The sequence below is a fragment of the Lampris incognitus genome, chromosome 15 (assembly GCF_029633865.1).
Source record: "Lampris incognitus isolate fLamInc1 chromosome 15, fLamInc1.hap2, whole genome shotgun sequence".
Classification (NCBI taxonomy): Eukaryota; Metazoa; Chordata; class Actinopteri; order Lampriformes; family Lampridae; genus Lampris; species Lampris incognitus.
The window spans coordinates 45,583,114-45,606,379 of NC_079225.1; the positions used below are offsets into that span (position 1 = coordinate 45,583,114).

At 43.7% G+C, this 23,266-nt stretch overlaps 2 protein-coding genes across 2 annotated transcripts in view; one reads left to right on the forward strand and one right to left on the reverse strand.

Moving 5' to 3' along the window:
- cfap61 (cilia and flagella associated protein 61) overlaps positions 1–8,745 on the reverse strand; it is a 59,063-nt gene extending 50,318 nt beyond the window's left edge. The window contains exons 1-6 of the mRNA XM_056294238.1: positions 8,603–8,745; positions 8,106–8,256; positions 6,439–6,515; positions 5,935–6,002; positions 5,242–5,362; positions 3,778–3,913 (exon numbers count right to left, since the gene is read on the reverse strand). Of these exons, the coding sequence (XP_056150213.1) occupies positions 3,778–3,913; positions 5,242–5,362; positions 5,935–6,002; positions 6,439–6,515; positions 8,106–8,256; positions 8,603–8,745 (696 nt within the window). The remainder of the gene's footprint in view (positions 1–3,777; positions 3,914–5,241; positions 5,363–5,934; positions 6,003–6,438; positions 6,516–8,105; positions 8,257–8,602) is intronic.
- A 3,834-nt stretch (positions 8,746–12,579) lies between these two features.
- Positions 12,580–23,145, forward strand: crnkl1 (crooked neck pre-mRNA splicing factor 1). The gene is made up of 14 exons (XM_056294324.1): positions 12,580–12,758; positions 13,669–13,821; positions 14,653–14,744; positions 15,166–15,324; positions 15,623–15,789; positions 16,347–16,525; positions 16,975–17,145; positions 17,405–17,596; positions 18,457–18,516; positions 18,687–18,767; positions 19,082–19,321; positions 20,487–20,588; positions 21,107–21,355; positions 22,771–23,145. Exons 1-14 carry the CDS (start codon positions 12,711–12,713, stop codon positions 23,134–23,136), a joined length of 2,259 nt encoding a protein of 752 aa, XP_056150299.1. The 5' UTR covers positions 12,580–12,710; the 3' UTR covers positions 23,137–23,145.
- Positions 23,146–23,266: the final 121 nt, after the last annotated feature.

Here is a 23,266-nt window from a genome sequence, read left to right on the forward strand (position 1 = left end):
TCCTCCCTCTCATTCACGCATAGGTATTCCGTCTTGCTCCTACTGACTTTCATTCCTCTTCTCTCCAGTGCATACCTCCACCTCTCCAGGCTCTCTTACACCTGCACCCTACTCTCACTACAGATTTCAGATCATATAGAAATACTATATTATGTGATTTTATGAAAAGGTAGTTCTTTACATTCCTACCACCTTGGCCAATAAGATATACTAAAGGAAAGTAGAAATTTAATCTATTTCATGATTAGCCAAAGGACTTGAATCAAGTGCAACTGGACTTGGTATATATCCGTGAAGACGTTTCGCCTCTCATCCAAGAGTCCGTGAATGAGAACATTCACAGACTATTTCATGATCCATGCTCAATAATCCAGTTAAGGAAATCTCAGAAAGGTGAATCAGTTCATCTGGACACAGATATGTTTCATCATCATCTAAGTGACCTATTCAGTCTAAACTGACTGCAGGTATCCCACCCTTATAAACAATGCAGTGACTGCAGGTATCCCACCCTTATAAACAATGCAGTGACTGCAGGTGTCCCACCCTTATAAACAATGCAGTGACTGCAGGTGCCCCACCCTTATAAACAATGCAGTGACTGCAGATATCCCACCCTTATAAACAATGCAGTGACTGCAGATATCCCACCCTTATAAACTGCAGTGACTGCAGATATCCCACCCTTATAAACAATGCATTGGCATAACGACCCAAACCAACGATCAGTTTCATATGCAAATTGCTGTGACAATTAACTAAATAGAGCCCCTGAAATGAGATCCAGGCAGTGGCTACAAGAAAATGTGATAAATTGTCTGAAGCTTTTAGAACTGGACAATGCTGTTGACAGAATTTTGTACCACAGATTATACCCAGGGGGCACTACACCTGGTCTGTACGGTTTACCTGAGAAACATAAACAGGATGTGCCATTACGTCCTATTGTTTGTATGATTAAGTCAGTGACCTATAACATCTCTAAGATTCTGGCATCTATTCTTAACCCATTGGTAGGCAGTAATGAACATCACATTCAAACCATTACTGATGTGGATAAGGTGAGGGACATCATTATGGAGAGGGATGAAGCAATGGTCTCTTATGATGTTAAGTCTCTCTTCACGTGCGTTCCTGTTGATGAAGCAGTGGAGGTAGTCTGTATGAAATTACAAAACGACCCCACCCTTAGCAATAGGACCACCCTTAACACTGACCAAGTGTGTCTGCTCCTGAAGTTGTGTCTTCAGTCCACGTACTTCACATACAGGGGGCAGTACTATAGGCAGAAGCATGGGTGTGCTATGGGTTCCCCAGTCTCACCTGTAGCGGCCAACTTGTATATGCAGGAATTGGAAAAGAGGCTCTGATGTCCTATCCAGGGACACCACCTAGCCATTGCTTCAGATTTGTAAACGACACATACGGATCAGTATGTAAGGTTTGACTCTCATCATCCACTGGAGCACAAACTAGGAGTCATCAGGACGCTGGACCACCAAGCTGACAATGTCCCCACCGACACAGCAGCCAGGAAAGGCAGAAATCCCACATTAAACAGGCCCTGGTTAAGTGTGGTTATTATCCTAACTGGGCGTTTGTCAAAGCCAGGAAGACGCCCAAACAGTGCACCAGCCGACCGAAGAGAGGAGGAGGACAACAGCTGTCTAACAGTAAACCAGTGGTGATTCCGTATGGGCGGGTGTGTCAGAAAAGTTGAGACGCGTATTTTCCAAACACCGCGTCTCAGTTGCTTTCAAACCCCAAAACATGCTGCACCAGAAATTGGTCCACCCCAAGGACCGGGTCCCCCGGCACAAACAGCAATATAGTGTAGCTGCTAAGTGCCAGGAGGATTGCCGTGACTTGTACATCGGGGAAACTAAACAGACGCTGGCCAAGAGGATGACACAACACAGGAGAGCTAACACACGTCAGACCAGGACTCCACAGTCTACACCATCTACAGACCAGGACTCCACAGTCTACACCATCTACAGACCAGGACTCCACAGTCTACACCATCTACACAGTCTACACCATCTACAGGCCAGTGGCCACTCTTTCAGGATGAAGATGTCCACATCCTTGATAGGGAGGAACAATGGTTTGAACGGGGGGGTCAAAGAAGCCATCTATGTGAAGAGTCGAACGACCATCCCATAACCGGGGGGGGGGGGGGCTAAGAGTATATCTGTCACCATCTTACAATGCTGTGATTGCAAACATTCCCCAATCCTCTGTGAATAGTGCACACTGTAAAAAAATGTCTGTAGATTTTACGGTGAAAACTGTCGAACCATGACAGTAAAAGACTGTAAACTCTAAATAGGTCGTATACAGTTTCTGTCTTAGTGAGACACCACAAATATATATATAAAAGCCAAAAGAATAATTTTTGCATCTCTTTTGTGGAAAAAAATACATTACTCCACCATTAAATACCTTGTTTTATAATGTAAATATACCACAATATATAGTAGGAAAGTAGTAGAAAATATTCTACCATAGTTATTACGGTAAAAACAAGTTTTTTTTACAGTGCACATGACCATTGTAACTGCAGTTAATGCTCACGGCAATTTGCATATGAAACTGGCCGTTGGTTTCGGTCGTTATGCCACTGTATTGTTTATAAGGGTGGGACACCTGCAGTCACTGTATTGTTTATAAGGGTGGGGACACCTGCAGTCACTGTATTGTTTATAAGGGTGGGGTACCTGCAGTCACTGTATTGTTTATAAGGGTGGGGTACCTGAAGTCAGTGTATTGTTTATAAGGGTGGGGTACCTGCAGTCAGTGTATTGTTTATAAGGGTGGGGGTACCTGCAGTCACTGTATTGTTTATAAGGGTGGGGTACCTGAAGTCAGTGTATTGTTTATAAGGGTGGGGTACCTGCAGTCACTGTATTGTTTATAAGGGTGGGGTACCTGCAGTCACTGTATTGTTTATAAGGGTGGGGTACCTGCAGTCACTGTATTGTTTATAAGGGTGGGGTACCTGCAGTCACTGTATTGTTTATAAGGGTGGGGGTACCTGCAGTCAGTTGAGACTGAAGAGGCCACTAAGATGAGTGATGAAACGTGTCTCCCAATAAACGCTGTGCCCAGATGAAATGATCCAACTTTCTGGGATTAATCTATTTCGTTTACCACCTATACAGAATAACCCATGTGTATAATACTACACCCTGTATCTAATAAACCCTGTACAGAGTATTCAGTACCATCCATAGACTGTCAGAAGATGAAAAGAAAAAGAAAAAAAACAGTTCACTGTAGATGACATATTATGTGGTCATACAAATAATTGATGAAATTCTTGATAAAAAATGGGCTAAAAAGACCGGCCCTCTGGGGCCATGTAGAAGTGTTTGTTTCCTGGACCCCGAACATATTTAGACAAAACCCTCAAAACGCTGCAGATGTCTGGACACAATATGTTCAGTGAGAGCATCTTGGCCCGGTGTCAGCTCTCATCTGCCATATGCTGCCATCAACACATGTCAGCCTGACATGCAGGGTGGGGGTGGGGGTGGGGGCTGATCTGTCATCCCTCCGGTCCGAAGGGAATGCAACACAGCGGGACTTCTTAGGCCAAGCATCTGCAGTGCCGGCATTACATCTTTAAACTGCCCAATGCCGCATCAGAAAAGACTGAGACCAAATTTTCGACGATGACTTTTCCAAACTCACTGGCTGACACCAGAGATACTCTGCGTTATAAAGAAAAACATAAATGTGTGAGTTGGTGAAGAGATTGAAGTTGAAACAAACCTCGCACACAGCGACGTGGTTTTTGCCCTCGCTCTGGGCCTCGATGAGCTCGGCCAGATTGTAAGGTCCGTGAGATGCCGACAGTTCTTTGTCTTGCTCCGCGCAGATGCGCTTTATGTCCTCATAATCCTCTTTCCTGTAACGCACAGCGTAAACTGAAAAGAGCTGCAGAAACCTGGTGAACAAGAGCATGAGCGCATGCAAGCAGCAGCAACAACACATACAGGCACGTTTAAGAGCTGCACTTTAGGAATTCACATCATGCTTTTATAAAACTCACATGCGCAACAGGAAGGCAAGATTCATTTTCTAGATTGTCAAAATGATTTGGAACCAGTGATGGGCAGTACGAGGGCCACAGCCTCAGCCTCCTGACACATGTACCAGATATTCATGTTTGCTGATCATTCATGCATGACAGAGAAGTTTCTCATCTCATCTCATCTTCAGCCACTTCTCCAGGGTCAGGTCATGGTGGCAGCAAGCTAAGTAGGGCACTCCACACGTCCCTCTCCCCAGCAACGCCCTCCAGCTCCTCCTGGGGGATCCCAAGGTGTTCCCAGGCCAGATTGGACATGTAGTCCCTCCAGCGAGTTCTGGTCTACCCCGGGGTCTCTTTCCAGTTGGACGTGCCCAGAAAACCTCCAAAGGAAGGCGCCCAGGGGGCATCCTAATCAGATGCCTGAACCACCTCAACTGGCTCCTATCGACGCAAAGGAGCAGCGGCTCTACTCCGAGCTCCCTCCCGCTGTCCGAGCTCCTCACCCTATCGCTAAGGCTGAGCCCGGACGCCCTACAGAGGAAACTCATTTCAGCCGCTTGTATCCACCATCTCACCCTTTCGGTCACTACCCAAAGCTCATGACCATAGGTGAGGGTTGGAACGAAGACTGACTGGTAAATTGAGAGCTTTGTCTTCCGGCTCAGCTCCCTCTTCACCACAACGGGCCGGTACAACATCCACATTACTGCTGATGCTGCACCAATCCACCTGTCAATCTCCCGCTCCATCCTACCCTCACTCCTGAACAAGACCCCGAGATACTTGAACTCCTTCACTTGAGGCAACAACTCATCCCCAACCTGGAGGGAGCAATCCACCATTTTCCGGTAGAGAACCATGGCCTCAGACTTGGAGATACTGACTCTCATCCCGGCCATTTCCCACTCAGCTGCAAACCGCCCCAGTGTGCGACAGAGGTTGCAAAACCACATCATCTGTGAAGAGCAGAGAGATGCAATTCTGCGGTTCCCAAAAACGGACACACTCCTCACCTTGGCAGCGCCTTGAGATCCTGCCCATGAATATCACAAATTCCTAGATATATTCACATACGTATATATTCGTAGAGAAGTTTAACAGCAGGAAGCACACAGACAGACGGCTGAGGACTGATCTGTGTTTTTAGTTTTCTGTGAACAGATGGAGCGGGTAGAAGTTATCAGAGAGACAGCAAAGAGGACCTTGCGCTGCGAACACGCAGCATTGGACAGTAGTTGTGTCTGTGACACACAAGGGCTAAGCACTGGGGGGCAGGCTGACTGCGGCTCTTCAACGGCTTGAAAATCTCATCCAGGGCAGGCTCTAAAATAAAAACCAAACACCCCACACACACACACACACACACAACAAATTCAGAAGGTTGAATCACTCAGAGGCAGAAAATATTCTCAGATGACCTCAACGGTGTAGATTCTCGTTTGGTTCTTATTAACAGTGTTGAAGAGCAAGTGGTGTTCTGGAAGGGCCTCATGGGGCCAGGGCCACCTGCCCAGAGAGATGGTGTGAAAAATAATGGTACATCTCTCTCCTGTTGTGGAATTTATATTATTTTCTCTATCTTTTAAGTTGCTACATCATGTATTTCTATCGGTCTATAACCGTCATGAGCTTAAATATATTTTGCATCTAAGAGCAGTCCAGTATGTTGTAGGCCAGCGTTAACCTGTGACTGAGTCAAACACGGCCAGTCTGGGGTTCTGATCACTCCAGAAAAACAAATTAAAAACAAATGATGAATGGTTGAGCAATTGAGTTGAGTTTTACAATTCATTGACATACAGTTAAAATCAATAATTGGATGGTTAATTATTATGATATGTCATCTTTACCATCAAATTACTGATTTTATTAAAAAAAAGGTTGTTTTTTCTCACCTAAAGCTGTGACGTTCGGGCTGAGGAGGCAGATGTATTGCAGCTCTGTCACAACATTAAAGACAGCTCTGGAAAAAGAATCATGAAGCAGGGTCGGTTGGTTTTCTGCTGAACAGATTTCTCTTCTTATAGTCAGGTTGTGCGGAGTTTGGCATATCAGGCTGAGAGCGACGTGTGTGACTGCAGTTGGTAGACACTTCTAACCAAAATGGCCGACAGTAGCTGCAGTATCATGAGAACAAATACTTTTTGGATGGTTCCTCACTAGATGTAAAGATCACACAGTGTGAGTGACAGCTTTACGTTTCTACAGTCTGGTACCATTTACAATTACGTTCACTGTAGTTCACTGAATGTCTTGTGAAATATAAAATACTATAGATCTGTACATAGAGTCAATATGAATGTTTTTATTTATCATTTCTAAAGTAAATATTCTTCGAAAATGGTGAAAATAGCAATGGGGCAGAGAGAGAGAAAAAAAGTTCCCCTGTTATTCCATACCGCAGTATCTCCTTTATCCCTGCTTTGGAAAAGCTGGGCTGGGCCACGTAAAGGTGGAGGAAGAGTGTGTTCAGAGGCTGCAGAGGAAAGAAACGACTGTCAGCGTGAGCTTGGTTTGTCAGCTGTGTTCAGTTCACCTCCAGTCGCTATGACAAGCCCATGTTCATCCACATTTAAATCCTAAAAAACCTTTTCACTCAATAATTTTGTCATATGGAGTCCTGTGTGGCTGAATATATGTGGCACGAACACCCCTATGGTAAGAGAAGGAGACAGAGAGACAGCGAGAGAGAGAGACAGAGACAGAGACAGTGAGAGAGACAGAGACAGCGAGAGGGAGACAGAGAGAGAAAGAGACAAACAGTGAGAGAGACCGAGAGACAGTGAGAGGGAGACAGAGAGAGACAGAGACAGTGAGAGAGAGACCGAGAGACAGTGAGAGGGAGACAGAGACAGAGAGACAGTGAGAGGGAGACAGAGACAGAGAGACAGAGACACAGAGAGAGAGAGAAAGAGACAGAGAGACTGAGAGGGAGACAGAGAGAGAGAGAGAAAGAGACAGAGAGACAGTGAGAGGGAGACAGAGAGAGAGAGAGAAAGAGACAGAGAGACAGTGAGAGGGAGACAGAGACAGAGAGACAGAGACACAGAGAGAGAGAGAAAGAGACCGAGAGACAGTGAGAGGGAGACAGAGACAGAGAGACAGTGAGAGGGAGACAGAGACAGAGAGACAGAGACACAGAGAGAGAGAGAAAGAGACAGAGAGACTGAGAGGGAGACAGAGAGAGAGAGAGAAAGAGACAGAGAGACAGTGAGAGGGAGACAGAGAGAGAAAGAGACAGAGAGACAGTGAGAGGGAGACAGAGAGAGAAAGAGACAGAGACAAAGACAGCGAGACAGCGAGAGAGAGAGCAACAGAGAGAGAGACAGAGACAGAGAGAGACAGAGAGAGAGAGACAGAGAGACAGTGAGATGGAGACAGAGAGAGAAAGAGACAGAGACAAAGACAGCGAGACAGCGAGAGAGAGAGCAACAGAGAGAGAGACAGAGAGAGAGACAGAGAGAGAGACAGAGAGCGAGAGAAGCACCATGCCTTCTTACAAACCACAAATAGGACTCCTCAGATCAGATTAGCCGCAGTGTGTTGTGTCTTAGAGACATCCCTCACTAAACAGGTTCCAAGAGAACAGTCAGGCTTTGGTAAAAAGCTGTGTAACTTCCAAATTCACCTACTCCATTCTACCAATAAGACTTCGTGTGGCAAGTCATTTGCAAGTGAAGGTTGGGTTTTTTTTTTTTGTTTGTTGTTGTTTTTTGTTTTTGTAGTTTTGTACGGTTTAGTGTATAAAGAATGGCTCCAACACGGCAAAGTTTTCAAGTTTTTCTTGTCAACTCAAAATGTTTGCACCCATTGGAGAAAAAAAAAGGCACACAGAGGATGGGAAACATCACATTGCATGTGTGACACTCAACCCTGTTGAGAATGGATTTAAATAAAATCATCTATTTGGAATAAATTAACTTCACTTCTTGTTTCCCTATTGATCTGACTGAACTGGAGGTGAACTGAGCCCTGTCATGGTTTCTCTCAGGAGTACCGACTTTAAGGACATCAGTCCTGGAAACAAGATTATCAGTATAGCTTCAATAAACGAGACTTGACAGACTGTAAAATGTTCCGTGCTGAAATGTTGATGCAGAAAAGCCTCCCAGTCAGTCTGATCCACAAGGTCTCCGATGGGGTAATCACAGAAGGATGCGTGAGCCAGAACCTCGTTCTTTTCATTGGCCAGGGTCACCGCCAGATTGGCTTTCTCTCTGAGTATTTCAGACGACAGGAGACAACAGAAGATTATTATTATTAGGCTCATCATCAACTTAACTTTAGCTTATTTGTTAATTAAGAATACAGTCACCAACATTTACATTCACTTATATTATAAATCAATACTTTTCTTGTATTATTTATTCTTTGTTTTCATTTATTTTTATGATTTTTGTTGCAGAGGTGGCGCTATAAATAGTGATAGCTGTAACTGTGCTACTAGTCGAGATTTTTTTCTATTTTATGTAGGTGACACTTCTGAGTACGTACAAAAATATCTTATGAAAGTGATACGCTGTAGTTTATAAAATGGAAATACACTTTTGCTTCGGTACCTACAAAATATGAATAATGTTGACCTTCCCGAAGACGGCCAGCGCTGAGAGGTCGATCAGGCTGTCAATCTGCTGGGCGTCAGATAACTCAGTCCTCCTCACCGTCACAGCTTCCTCCTCGCCGCAGTCGGAAATCATGGTCCTCATGGCACCCTAGACAGATTCTGACGGAAGGGTGCAAGAAGAGGAAAGAGGATATGAGAAGTGACTGAACGGGTTCGAGGCCTACCCCCACGTTGGGGGGGATTTTGATTCCCACCTAAAAAGAACCGGGTTAAGCGTCCCAGAACCAAAGCTTAGAATCCCACTGAAAAGGAACTGGGTTTGAATCCCAGATATGTGAAATATCGACCTACTGAGAACATCTGCCCGAACAGACGTTTTCCTTTACGCCCATTTTTTTCTTTTATTATCAACATACTTTTAAGGTAGCATTAACGATAAACTGTTACAAGTACATAAGATATACAAAGGGTATATAAGTATTTATTATTAGTGGATAAAATATGTAAGATGATACAATTAAAATGTAACCTTGTGACATTTTACTTTTATATACCCTTTGTCTTTTCGTTGCTGCGTGTAACTGTTATAAATTGCTTTTCTCTAATGTAAACCATTCTGAGTTGCATTTCAAATGCACCTTTGTATGAAAGGTGCGAACTATAAAATATTATTATTCTAATGCAGTGGTTCTCAACCTTTTTGGGGTCCTGGACCCCCTGCGTATTTTTGATCTACCCTGAGGACCCCTCCACCTGATCTTGAGGGAGGGGGGGGTTGCAATTTGATAGAAACAGTAGAAACTGCATTTTAAATTGCATAGCAATGGCATTTATTCACTCTTTGGGGCAAAAATAAGAGCTTTCAGTTGTAACTTAGATATAGTTAACAAAACAGAATTCTTATGCAGTAACTTTCAGATATATGTAACAAAACAGAATATGTATTCAGTAACTTTCAGATATATGTAACAACACAGAATATGTATTCAGTAACTTTCAGATATATGTAACAAAACAGAATAAGTATTCAGTAACTTTCAGATATATGTAACAACACAGAATATGTATTCAGTAACTTTCAGATATATGTAACAAAACAGAATATGTATTCAGTAACTTTCAGATATATGTAACAAAACAGAATTCTTATGCAGTAACTTTCAGATATAGTTAACAAAACAGAATATGTATTCAGTAACTTTCAGATATATGTAACAAAACAGAATATGTATTCAGTAACTTTCAGATATATGTAACAAAACAGAATTCTTATGCAGTAACTTTCAGATATAGTTAACAAAACAGAATATGTATTCAGTAACTTTCAGATATATGTAACAAAACAGAATATGTATTCAGTAACTTTCAGATATATGTAACAACACAGAATATGTATTCAGTAACTTTCAGATATATGTAACAAAACAGAATATGTATTCAGTAACTTTCAGATATATGTAACAAAACAGAATATGTATTCAATAACTTTCAGATATATGTAACAACATGATTTTTATGCAGTAACTTTTAACAATGCAAACGGGAGCGAGATCTCTTATTAAAATACAATAAATGACACTTGTGAAACAGATGTAATTAGAGAAAAAAGTCCTGTTACCCTTTATAGTTTAGGTAGATAAAGGTCTCAGTCAAATTTGAGTAAAATAATCCTATTTCTATAAATGTCGTAGGATATTTTTTTTAAAGATATTTTATTTTCACGGACCCCTTGCAATTACACCACGGACCACTAGGGGTCCGCGGACCCCCGGTTGAGAAACACTGCTCTAATGTGTGCCCTCTCGCATATAAAGAGCGTTGCGTTTCAGTAGGAAATGTACTATGTCAACAACGTTTGACTTGCTGACAAATAGTCAATGTTATGAGAAGTTATAGCTGGCATTCGTGTCAAACAAGGCCTCAAAACTACAAGCCTGCCTGTCTAACATGGACAACAGCTAACTAGCCAAGCTAACGACCTGTCAGGGGTTAGCCGGACCAACCTGGGTAGGTGGGAAACTATGGGTTTCCTCTCTTAGCAGCTAGCTAGCTAAGCTTTGTTCTCCGGCCAGGTATCTGCAGTCGTCCTCACATGGCGTCCGCTCAGAGGGACGCTCAGTCATCCGTCCAGCGAGCGGCACCGGCCCACAACACTCACGACGCCACTTTACCTCCCCTGGCTGCCACGTAACCTTAGCAACAGAGTTGCGGTAACCACGGTAACAGGACGCCAAACTATGACAAGAGGGCGAAGGATCACTCCCAAAGCATGCTGGTTAGCCATAATAATAATAGTAATAGTAATAATAATAATAATCTACTCACATATTTTCGTAATGTGTGTGTGTGTGTGTTAGTTAGGGTGTGTGTGTGTGTGTTAGTTAGTGTAGATAGCGGGACCGAAAACTAAAGCACTTATGATCCTAATTCTTTTTGGAGGTGGTAGGTATTGTCTCAGAGAGTAAGGGGAAAATACCAGACAATTAAAATTATGCATAATTATTATCAGAGGTGGAAAAACCCGGTCCAGAAAGTAAAAACCCTAACTGTGTCTTTACTCCACCCATGTACTAAACCATCAGATTGCACTGACTAGTTTCCCAAATTAGCTGGTTTAATACATGGATGGAGTAAAGACATGGTTAGGGTTTTTACTTTCTGGACCGGGTTTTTACACCTCTGATTATTATGCATAAATATGCAAAATATGCATTTTTCTAAAAATGGCAAAAAACACCTTTCTCGGCATTTCAGATGGATTCTGAGCATCTTGGATTTTTTCACCTATATAAAAAAAATTTCTGGGACTTAGAAATGTTTTGGCATTATGCAAAATATATGCATTTTTGCAAAAATGCACTTATGATCCTCATTTTTTTTGGAGGTGGTAGGTATTGTTCCAGAGAGGACCAGAAAAATAGCAGAACATTAAAATAATAATAATAATTATGCAAAATATGCATTTTCTAAAAATGGCTAAAACCCACTTTTCTCGGCATTTCAGATGATTCTGAGCATTTGGGGGGAAGGAGTTGGAGTGGGGGGGTTTAGGGGCAGGGGGAAGGCGGTTAGCTGGCAGGATGAAGAGGAGGGAGATTTAGACGGGTGGAGAACCACACCGCTACATTGTAGCGGGGTCCTTCTAGTAATAATAATACTAACTCAGTGCTGTGCCCTCACAGGGATTATGGCCCCCCCGTCCATAAGCTCCGCTGAGCTTCCTTGGGGTGTCCCTTTTCACACCATTTTGTGTATCATATTTGTATAAATTGTATTTTTTGCATACTTGTGTGAAATAAAGTTGAAGTTGAAGGGTTCCGATGGAAACTATCAAATCCCCTGTGGCGGCCCCTGGGAAGCAGGGGACAAGCCGGAAGAAGAAGAAGACTTTTCAGACATGCAATGCAGCTCGAAGTGTTTGCAAGAAACAGACAAGTAAGAAAAGAAAAAAATCATATGCAGGGAAAAAATACAAAAGCCACTTTAAAAAAAGGCAGTATATAAAAAAACAAAACAGGTTAAAAGTGCTCAAGAATCCGCCCACAGAGAGACTTTAAAACTGAAATAAAAACTGAGTTTACAATTAAAAGCAACTGGGTTACTGACACAGTTCTGGGCACTGTTCTGCTCATCAAGTGGGTTGGGTTTCCGTGTTTGGATGCTGTGCCTGTTCATCAGCTGGGGGGACTAATGGTAAGAGTCTGCAGCATGCAGCATGAGTTCCTACCGGAGGGGACGGCGGGGGAGCGCACAGGGCTGGACGGGCTGAAACTAATTCACGCTAAAACAAAGCAGAGATAAGCCAGCATGCCAACGCTGTTAATTGTTATGGTCTTGACACTGCACAGGGCGGAAAAGCACGGCTATGACGCGTTAAAAAAACGCCACACGTCGATTCACACTCCGGAGCAGCAGATGGCGCTAGCGCACTTTAACCCGGATGAGAACTGCCCCTCGGCTTGCAGGGAGCAAGGAAAGAAGAGGGACAGTATGGTGGCCAGCGTTCCGCCGCGGGCGTGATTAAAACCTCCATAGCCTGCATTGTTTAATCCCTTTAAGTGACCCATACTCCGTTATTTGGGATTGTTTATTAAATCTGCCGAAAGCATGGCTTCTACGGCAGCGGGTAAACAGAGGATCCCTAAGGTGGCGAAGGTGAGAAAACCGAGGACGTTGAGACGGCCGAGAGCTAACGGTGGCTAAGCTAACGTGACGAGTCTCATCGAAAGCGCCGGCTGTGTGGTTCTCTATGTTAAAGGCTGTCTGGGGTAACGCTTTAGTATGGGGAACATAAAAAAACTTAATTACTAGTGAATTAGTAATGATCAAGATGTCACTTTAGTATGGGGAACATATTCTAAGTAACAAAAACTTAATGTACAGTAATGTAACACTATGAACACTTGTAGTTTTGTGTTTTATTATGTAAGAACAGACCATATTCATTAAGTGTTAGTAAGGGAGAATAACTCTTCTTGTGGTACTACCACCTTATAAAGTCCATACTAAGCAAAGCATATTGAGATGGTACTACTAATAAGCAATAATTCTGAGGTTATAGAGGGAAAACTCATAGTTAATGGCTTACTGGTTGTATAATAAGGCCATGCAGAATAAGGCATTAATGAGTACGTAATAACGACCAATTAAGAGCCAGTATGTTGCTAATTTGCATGCTAATAAGCACCTAATTAATGGTGACTACGTTCCCCATACTAAAGTGTTACCCTGTCTGGTCTGTCCGCAAACCTTAATGAATGTTCAGATCTAAAAGTCGTACCGAAAGTACAGCTTTCTAACAGGCTTATTTACTGTTTGCATCTGCAAACGATCATCCTCTATCTCAACTCAAAACTTTATTGCAGATTCAGGGTCCATAACAGACTAAGACAAGATTTTGAATTTAAGAATAAAGCCATAAAAGATATCAAATCTGTCCCAATCTGCACGGATTTCTGGCAATTAATGAAAGCGATTCTGTCACAAATCGTGTCTCAGCTAAAAAGCTGAAAGGCGTGTTTATGTTGGGAATTCATATTGATTACGGACTTCTGTTGTGTTTCAGGTGAAGAACAAAGCTCCGGCAGAAGTTCAGATCACCGCTGAGCAGCTGCTGAGGGAGGCGAAGGAACGAGAGCTCGAACTTCTGCCGCCACCTCCCAAACAGAAGATCACCGATGAGGAAGAGCTCAATGATTACAAACTGAGGAAGAGGAAGGTAAGCGCGGACCTCCGTGAAGTCGGTGCAGTTAACCTGTTTAAATGCGTCAGCTTTTCAAAATCTAACCGAAATCTTGCTTTTAGTTTAAAGACTGATTCACTCTACAAACCATTGACACCAGATATCGAATTCACAACAGTAGTGCACAAGCAATTGGCATGTATGTGTTCATGTATAGTGGGTCCAAAACGTCATCATATTGAAAACTGCTCATTATATTGTTGCCCCTCAAGTTTTCTTCTTCAGAAATCAAAGCACTTCATTTTAATCCTCTTTACATCATAAGGCTCACATTTCTATTACATTGATAACAGGCTAGGCAGCATGGTGGCAGTGTTTAGCGCGGTCGCCTCACAGCAAGAAGGTCCTGGGTTCGAGCCCCGGGGTAGTCCAACCTTGGGGGTCGTCCCGGTTCGTCCTCTGTGTGGAGTTTGCATGTTCTTCCCGTGTCTGTGGGTTTCCTCCGGGGGCTCCGGTTTCCTCCCACAGTCCAAAGACATGTAGGTCAGGTGAATCGGCTATACTAAATTGTCCCTAGCTATGAATGTGTGTGTGTGTGTGTGTGTGTGGGCCCTGTGTAATGGCCTGGCGGCCTGTCTAGTGTGTCTTCCCGCCTGCTGCCCAATGACTGCTGGGATAGGCTCCAGCATCCCCACAACCCTGAGAGCAGGATAAGCGGTTCAGATAATGGTTGGATGATAACAGGCTGAATTTTCATGATGTTGGAAGACAAAAAGTCCACTATCTAAGAGCCCTCGTAATGTCTTTAGAAATTTAACCCGATTTTAAAGTTTCATCTGGCCTTTTTTTTCCCCACTCTGTATGTAGGGGTTTGAGGACAACATAAGGAAGAATCGAACGGTCATCAGCAACTGGATTAAATACGCACAATGGGAGGAGAGTCTGAAAGAGGTCCAGAGGTATGTCTGGTTTCAAAGAGCATTAATATATTGCTGCCTTCAGTTCAAGGCCTTGTAACATAAGGGATATTTTGTTAACAGAGTCTGGGCTTTGAATTTTTGAATGTCCTGTTTTACATTCAAAAAGTTACACACATGGAAAATTAGGCACTTCCCTGCACAACCAGTCCTACTACTGGTCATCTAGCAGCCCCGCTGAGAATTGAGTGCCCTGCTCATGGGCATCTCAGTGTTGTTGTTGATATTAAGGATGAACATTTTTTCCATTTATCTTCCCATTTGATCATCCACACTGTCTTCAAATAAATACATTTCAGTTAATACTTTTTGTCACTGTAAAACATCCGTCTTTGGAGTAACAAGATTTTCCTGCAAAAGCAGATTTGTTGTTTTTTGTAGCCAACAGTGTTTGTCTTTTCAGGGCTCGCTCAATCTACGAGCGTGCACTGGACGTAGACCACCGGAACATCACCCTGTGGTTAAAGTATGCCGAGATGGAGATGAAAAACCGACAGGTAAACCACTCCCGCAACATCTGGGACAGAGCCATCACCATCCTCCCACGAGTCAACCAGTTCTGGTACTACTTCTACTTAATTTTCTGATTATGGCTTAGAGTCAATGAGAGGCTATTGGGGAAAAAAATCTACCTGAATTAACAGTGCCCAGCAACAGAAAGAAATATCTAAGCATTAAAAGGATTGAGAGTGTGTTTCTATGAAAGTAATTCAAAACCATTTTGATTAAGTACGCGAGAGAAGAGCTAAAACTGTAGGTCTTTCATTTGTTAGAAATGGTGTTAAGTAGCATACAAGGAGAACCACTTTACGTGACTGTTTACTGGAGAGCACTCAGTCTGAACCACTTTGCTCCTGCAGGTACAAGTACAGTTACATGGAGGAGATGCTGGGAAATGTGGCTGGTTGCAGACAAGTGTTTGAGAGGTGGATGGAGTGGGAGCCAGAGGAACAGGCCTGGCACTCTTACATCAACTTCGAGCTGCGCTATAAGGAAGTGGACAAGGCACGCAGTATTTATGAGCGCTATATCCTTTGGATGTTGTTTGAGTTTCCTGTTGCATTTCAGGATTGTACCCCACGAGTCACTTATTAGACTTTATTTGAGATGGCATCTTGCCTCCCTCTCACTGCCAAATTTTGAAATGCAGGCCTGTCCAAAAGTTGGCAGTCCAATCACAGCTTAGAGACATGAGACAGCAGAATAATAAATGGCATCGGCAAAGAGATTCACAAATCTTCGATGTAGTGATTTCTATGGCAACAGCCAATTCATGCAGCTGAGACAGTGTGCCTATGTCACTAACTTAGCCCACTTGGATCAGTCTGCAAAGCTGTGATTGGAGATTTACAATTTGGACTGGTGCACCTTTTTGAAACTTGGGTCATGTGGTTATGGATCACTTTCTTAAAGTTCTCCAAAGTGTCCTCTGAACTGAAGAAGTCTGCCGAAGAAAAGTACAAGAACTGAATGTTTCCATTAACACAAAGTGATTGAGATGATGGATTTTCTTGCAGTCTTGGGTTTATTGGAATTATGAATGGGTATGCATTTGTCGTCAATAACGCCTTGACTTCATCTCACTTGTCATCGTCCACCCGGAAGTGAAGAACTGGATCAAGTATGCTCGTTTCGAGGAGAAACATGGGTATATTGCTCACAGCAGGAAGGTCTTTGAGAGGGCTGTGGAGTTCTTTGGCGAGGAACATGTAGACGAGAACCTCTTCGTGGCCTTTGCGCGGTTTGAGGAGACACAAAAAGAGGTTTGTATGTTACTTTGGAAAAGGTTGATCCAGCAACAGCTAACAGGTTTGACATGTTGGGATATGACGGTCAGGTCCAAAAACATTCAATATTTAGGCAAGAATTAAGACAATAGAACATTTCTGGAGCTGCTCTGATACTTAATAGGAGACCGTCTTTGTGAATCATTTATTATTTTTTTCTTTTAGACTCAACTGTTAACATTTAAAGCTTTTTTTCAGTGTACATGTACACTAAGTCAGTCCAATCTGTCAGTGGAGCAGCTTTCAGTTTTCCTGACCGTCAGAATTTTTCTTCTCGAGAAATGTTTACAAAGGCAGATAGAATTGTTCCGAGTTCAAAAGAATGACATGGGAATTGTGTTTAAAAAATATCGCCACCTGTCTGAACAAACCAAAGGTCGTTGACTTGTGCGTCTACAAAATGTCTCCATCTCTTCTGCCAACAGTTTGAACGAGTTCGGGTCATCTATAAATACGCCCTGGACAGAATTCCCAAACAGCAGGCACAGGAGCTCTTCAAGAGCTACACTGTATTCGAGAAGAAGTTTGGAGACAGGAGAGGAATCGAAGATGTCATCGTCAGCAAGAGAAGATTCCAGTACGAGGAGGAAGTCAAGGTATATTCCCATCGAACCTCTCCTTCATCCAGTCATGTATGGAATGAATGACTTTTCCAAATATCTGTAAATCTGTAAAAGTTTTGGAGTGCCTCTGGAAAAGGGTGACTTGGTCCCTTTTAAAAAAAAACATCGTTCAAATGATATTTAATGAAGTAGTGAATATTGAAATCAGTCCGCTGGTGTGTTCAAACTGGTTGAAGCCTGGATTCTGGACCTCTTTTATTTATTTAATCCTCTGCTCTCGTTTCCTGATCAGGCAAATCCTCACAACTACGATGCGTGGTTTGATTACCTCCGCCTGGTGGAGAGCGATGCAGACCCTGACACAGTGAGGGAGGTGTACGAGAGAGCCATCGCCAACACACCACCTCTCCAGGAGAAGAGACACTGGCGGAGATACATCTACCTGTGGATCAACTACGCTCTGTATGAAGAGCTGGAGGTCAAGGTGGGTTCAGTCCCATTTTACCAACACAGGTAATGACTGCACTGTAACACAAAAGACATAGGTTGAGGTTAGGGGCGGTGTGGCTTAGGAGGTGGAGCGGGTCGTCTAGTAATTGGAAGGTTCCTGGTTCGATTCCCGGCTCCTCTAGGGAGCATGTCAAAGTGTCCTTGAGCAAGACACTGAACCCCTAACTGCTCCTGATGAGCAGATTGGTGCCTTGCTTGGCAGCCTGTGCCATTGGGCAGCATGGTGGCACAGTGGTTAGCACTGTCGCTTCACAGCAAGAAGGTCCTAGGTTCGAACCCCGGGGTTGTCCAACCTTGGGAGGTCATCCCAGGTCCTTTGTGTGTGGAGTTGGCATGTTCTCCCCGTGTCTGTGGTGGATTTTCTACGGGTGCTCCGGTTTCCCCCACTATCAAAAAGACATGCATGTTAGGGTTAATACTCCTGTCTGTGCCCCTGACCGAGGCATGGCAAGATGAACTGGAGTTGGTCCCCGGGTGCTGCACGGCAGCTGCCCACTGCTCCTAGCTACATAGCTAGGATGGGTTAAATGCAGAGGAATTATTTCCCCACGGGGATCAATAACTAGTAAAATAAATAAAAAAATTTAAAAAGTCAGTGTATGAAGGTGTGTTGGAATGTGAGATATACATTGTAAAGCGCTTTGAGTGGTCGGCAGACTAGAAAAGCGCTATATAAATGCAGTCAATTTATTTATTTATTAAATCCCAGAAGTCTCTGATGTGACCCTCTGTAGACTGCTGTAAATTAACCTGTTATCTCCTTAACAAATCTGGGCTTGTTTTTGGCAAACTACACAAAGACTTAATGATTTTCGTTTCCTATCACTTTGGCAGGATCCCGAGAGAACCAGGCAGGTTTATCAAGCATGCCTGGAACTTATCCCTCACAAAGAGGTAGTGCACATCATACCAACTTTTAATTCTCAGTTCTTTTTCTACAGATGTTTTTCTTGCAAAAAGTTCCATTAGGTGTCGTTTCTAACCCCAAATCAAATATTACAATTTATTATACTCTATAGTTACAGAACTTTGATCTTTGTGTGTTGTGTATCTCTTTTACCCAGTTCTCATTCGCCAAGATGTGGCTACTCTATGGCCAGTTTGAAATCCGTCAAAAGAATCTGCAAGCCGCCAGAAGATGCCTGGTAAGATACCAGAAAGTTAGAACTTGAAGAAGACACATTAGCTTCTGTCTATGCTTGTTAGCCTGTCGGGATGTCAGCCATGTTTACTTTTCCATCTCTATTCTCAACACAAGGCAAAACTGAAATTAGCTTTTTAATGCTAACAAGTGATAAGGGGCAAGGGGCAGCAGTGGCTTCTTGCCCCTGGCTCCTTGGTGGAGTAAGTCGTCTGGTAACTGGAGGGTTGTTGGTTCGCTCCTCCTGAGGACAGAGAGAGAGAGAGAGCGCTTTCTGTGAAGTGACTGGCCTTTTTTTCCCTCCCCTCTTCTTCCCAGGGCACTGCTATAGGGAAATGCCCGAAGAACAAACTGTTTAAGGGCTACATTGAGCTGGAGCTGCAGCTGCGTGAGTTTGACCGGTGTAGAAAGCTGTATGAGAAGTACCTGGAGTTCGCTCCGGAGAACTGCACCACCTGGATCAAGTTTGCCGAGCTGGAGACCATCCTGGGAGACACGGACCGAGCCCGCGCCATCTTCGAGCTCGCCATTGGACAGCCCCGACTAGACATGCCAGAGGTAAGGCAGGAACAAGTCTTCTGAATGTGAAGTACATTTTATTATTGTCTAAAGTGAGGACTGTTGTCTGACTTATCTGAGATACAGTGGAAGTACAAAACAGAAGCCCTGCATTGCTGTCAACATAAACCATTTGGGATTTCCTAATGAGATTCCCTCCTAATAAAGCAGTACAGTGGCATAAGTTCAGTGGGAATGGAACCTGTAACCCTGATGGTGTAACATTCTGGAGGCAACAAAGGCCACATTGATGCCTCACTTGTCTCGGGGCTTGAAAAAAATCCTCCTTTTAACTTTCATGTACGTTAGTCCTTCATGACTGAAGTGGATTAAACAAGTGAAATCAATCGGGGATTATTGCTTTCACCTGAATTCATCTTTCAGTGGTAGAGCAGGTTGTCCTATCAGTCAGTCTATGGTCACACACATTGTTTTACGTAAATAATCATGCAGACAGATCAGTAATCCTTCAAAAATTGTCAGTGCACAGTTGCCCACTGGGGACCGGGGTTCACGTCCCGGTCTCGTCAGATCCGACTATGGCCGGACTCGATGAAGCAGCAATAATTGGCAATGCTGTCTTCGGGAGGGGGGCGGAATCGGCTTGTGTTCGTCACATGAATGCGTCTCTGTGTGTGTCGGAAAAAGCAGTGGTTCGGCCTGGATTTGCTGCGTCACGAAAGTGGCGAGGCATCTCCTTCGAGACTGTCGGCTGGAGAGATGCAGTTGGCAAACGCATACAGTACGAGGGTGGGTGTTTGAACTAAAAAATAGGGATCGATTGGCCACTAAATTGGGAGAAAAAGGGAAAAATCAGAAATAATAATAAAAATTATCAGTGCAACATTTCAGCTCTCCTGCAGCATCATGACATACAAGTATGAGCAGGAGTGTCTGAGTGGTCATGATTGAAACCAGATAAACGACACACACATCCCTTAAGTTTCTGAATTCACAAACACCAGCGCCGGACCCGGCTGAGTGGTTTTGCTGTGAAGGACGTTTTTATGGCAATGCCAAACAGCATGTCTGGTTTGATTTGTAGTTGTTATTCATATTGCTGAACAATAGAGGGCAGTGTTCAGGTAAAAAAGACACCACTTCTAAAAAGACTGATGTGGTAAATCAACCGTGCAGATGGCTCATGTATGTGTTCCCCTGTTAGGTTCTCTGGAAGTCCTACATAGACTTTGAGATTGAGCAGGAGGAGTACGGTAACACCAGGAACCTGTACAAAAGACTGCTTCAGCGCACACAGCACGTCAAGGTAAGGACCGCTGCAGTTACCATGGTTACAGAGAACCAGGAAGAGTGACAGAGAACTTGAGAATTCTGTTGTCTGTGTTTCAATAGCAATCACGGAAGTCTGTTCTTATTCTTACTTGACAACTGAACGAGCGATGATGTTTTGCCGGTAATTGGGTTCCATCAGAGCCAGAGAGGGGCTGAGAGAGCATCGAGACCCCCTGTGTCTAGTTGAAAAAACCTGAGTTTAGAACCTTTCTTGCATATCGTCACCTCCTTCTCTTTCTACGCTGCACTTCCCGTTTCTCTTCACTATCCTGTCTGATAAAAGAAAAAGGGAAGACCAAAACATAAGCTTTAAAATGCAACTTGATTGATTGATTACAGAATTAATCAGCCAAATAACTTACTGATTTACCTAAGTCAGGAGCAGTAACTGCAGCAATACAAGTAAAAGTCAGCCAAAATGTAATATTTGTGCATTTGTAGAGCAAACACCAGCTGACCCCTGCCTGACCCTTTATTATCTCTCCTCCACAGGTATGGATCAGCTACGCCAAGTTTGAGCTGTCGGTGGAGAGCGCTGACAGGCTGCTGCGGAGCCGACAGACCTTCGAGGAGGCCAACAAGAGCCTGGTGAGCTGTGAGGAGAAGGAGGAAAGGCTGATGCTCCTGGAGGCCTGGAGGGACTTTGAGAAGGAGTTCGGTTCAGATAGATCCAGAGAGCGGGTCAGAAAACTGCTGCCGGAGAAGGTGAAGAAGAGGAGGAAGCTGACGGCAGAGGACGGGGTGAGACGCGGGTCATGGGCGGTATTGGATTTTGATATGAGGCTGTTTGACTTTTTTCTTTTTTTAAAGCAGTTCCAATCTAACTCCTGGTTCTTTAAGTCTCATTTCAAAGGTGTATTTCTCACCCTTATTTCATTTATTGAGATGGAGGAATCTAAAATACAGCTCGGGAGAGATCTGGTCTTAGACACATGTGGTTTCCCAGCCAAAAGCCTTATTCACTCAACTATCTTTGAGCACTAGTTAGTTTTTAAGCCAATATTGAGTGTCGATGTGATTTCAAAGCACTCTCATATGATAAATCTGAGAAGATCTGGTGTAGCAACACTCGAGTGCACATCCGAACCTTAGTAGGCTACTGGTGTGCCATGAGGCAAGTCCAGGTGTGCTATGGGATTTTGTGACAACTACACATTATTATTGCAATATACAGCTAAAGAAAAAGTTATGGATGAATTTTTGATTTACTGTCAGTACTTTGTATGCACTCATTTCCCAATAGAGGTAAATTCTATACCCTAAAAAAAAAATGTTTTCCAAAAATTTTCATCAAAGTGAACCTATTTCGGGAATTATTAGTGTGCCACATACTTATTCCCACCCCCCCACCCGCACTACAGGAACTCTTGATTGGCTAGTGCTTGCTGCCTTTGTTAGCCAATCGAGGCAGAGTAGGGGCGGGTCTTCCCGGTGTGCGGGTGGGGGAAAAAATGACGCCTGATTGACAGCCAGTATAAATGAGGATAACATAAAAAAAATACATATATATCCATGAGGAGGAAAGTGGATCACGTTCTTGTGCGAAGCAAACCACAACAGTGCAGATGACCCCCCGCTTAAATAAAAGCGACAGAAAACCTGTCACGGTAGCACAATAAAAATCTTTAGAGTGGTAACGTGTTAAGAGGCTATTTGCATGGATATGAATACAGGGGTGCCTTGAGATTTTGCCTTGCCCTTTGGTGGCCCTTGTGCAGTAAGTTTGAAAACCACGGCGCTAGGATGTGCGGTGGCTACACCATCACACTGGAGTTGGAGCTCCCATGTGTCATTAAGCAGCGTTTTGACCGGTAGACCGGACGGTCTTCATCAGACCAACACTGTACAGGAACAATGATAGTCAAACAAGCACATGTGCGTTGAAGCACTGTCAAAAGTAAACACAACAATAAAATGCATGTTCTTTAGCACCACTAGAGTATATACTAGTATTTCAGATGCAGTGTATTTTAGTGCGCGATGACCCGTGTTTGCCTGCTGAAGACCATTCTGGTTGAAGCGTTTGACAAAACTGGGTGCTCAATCTTCGATGTGCAGACAACTTTCTCACAAGACCTCAAAAAAAAAAAGAAGATCCATAGTGAATCAAAAAGTGCAATCTAATGATTCAGATGTTTGGTTTTTCCCTCCACCAGTCGGACGCAGGCTGGGAAGAGTACTACGACTACATCTTCCCAGAGGACGCTGCCAACCAGCCCAACCTCAAGCTGCTGGCCATGGCCAAGATGTGGAAGAGACAGCAGCAGGGGGAGGACGAAGAGGACAGGGCTCTGGAGGTAGAAAAGGAAACAGCCGAGTCGACCGAAGACCAAGCTCCAGGCGCCGCCCCTCTCTTTGAAACGACAGCGGAGAACCCCGCCGACCAGGAAGCGGTCACCACCGCGACGCAGGAGGACGACGACAGAGATGACAGCAGCAGTAGCAGCGAGAGCGAAAATGAGAGCGAAAATGAGGAGAAAGAGACCAAGAGGCCTCAAAGCGGTGATGACGAGGAAGGTTAGGAGAACTTTTTCACTTAAATATTCATGTTCAGAAACACCAGGGAAAGGGAGCAAGAACTTTTAGTACTTTTGTTTAAAAAAATAATAATAAAACGACAAAAAATGAAGCGGTTGTATGTCCTTGCCTCTT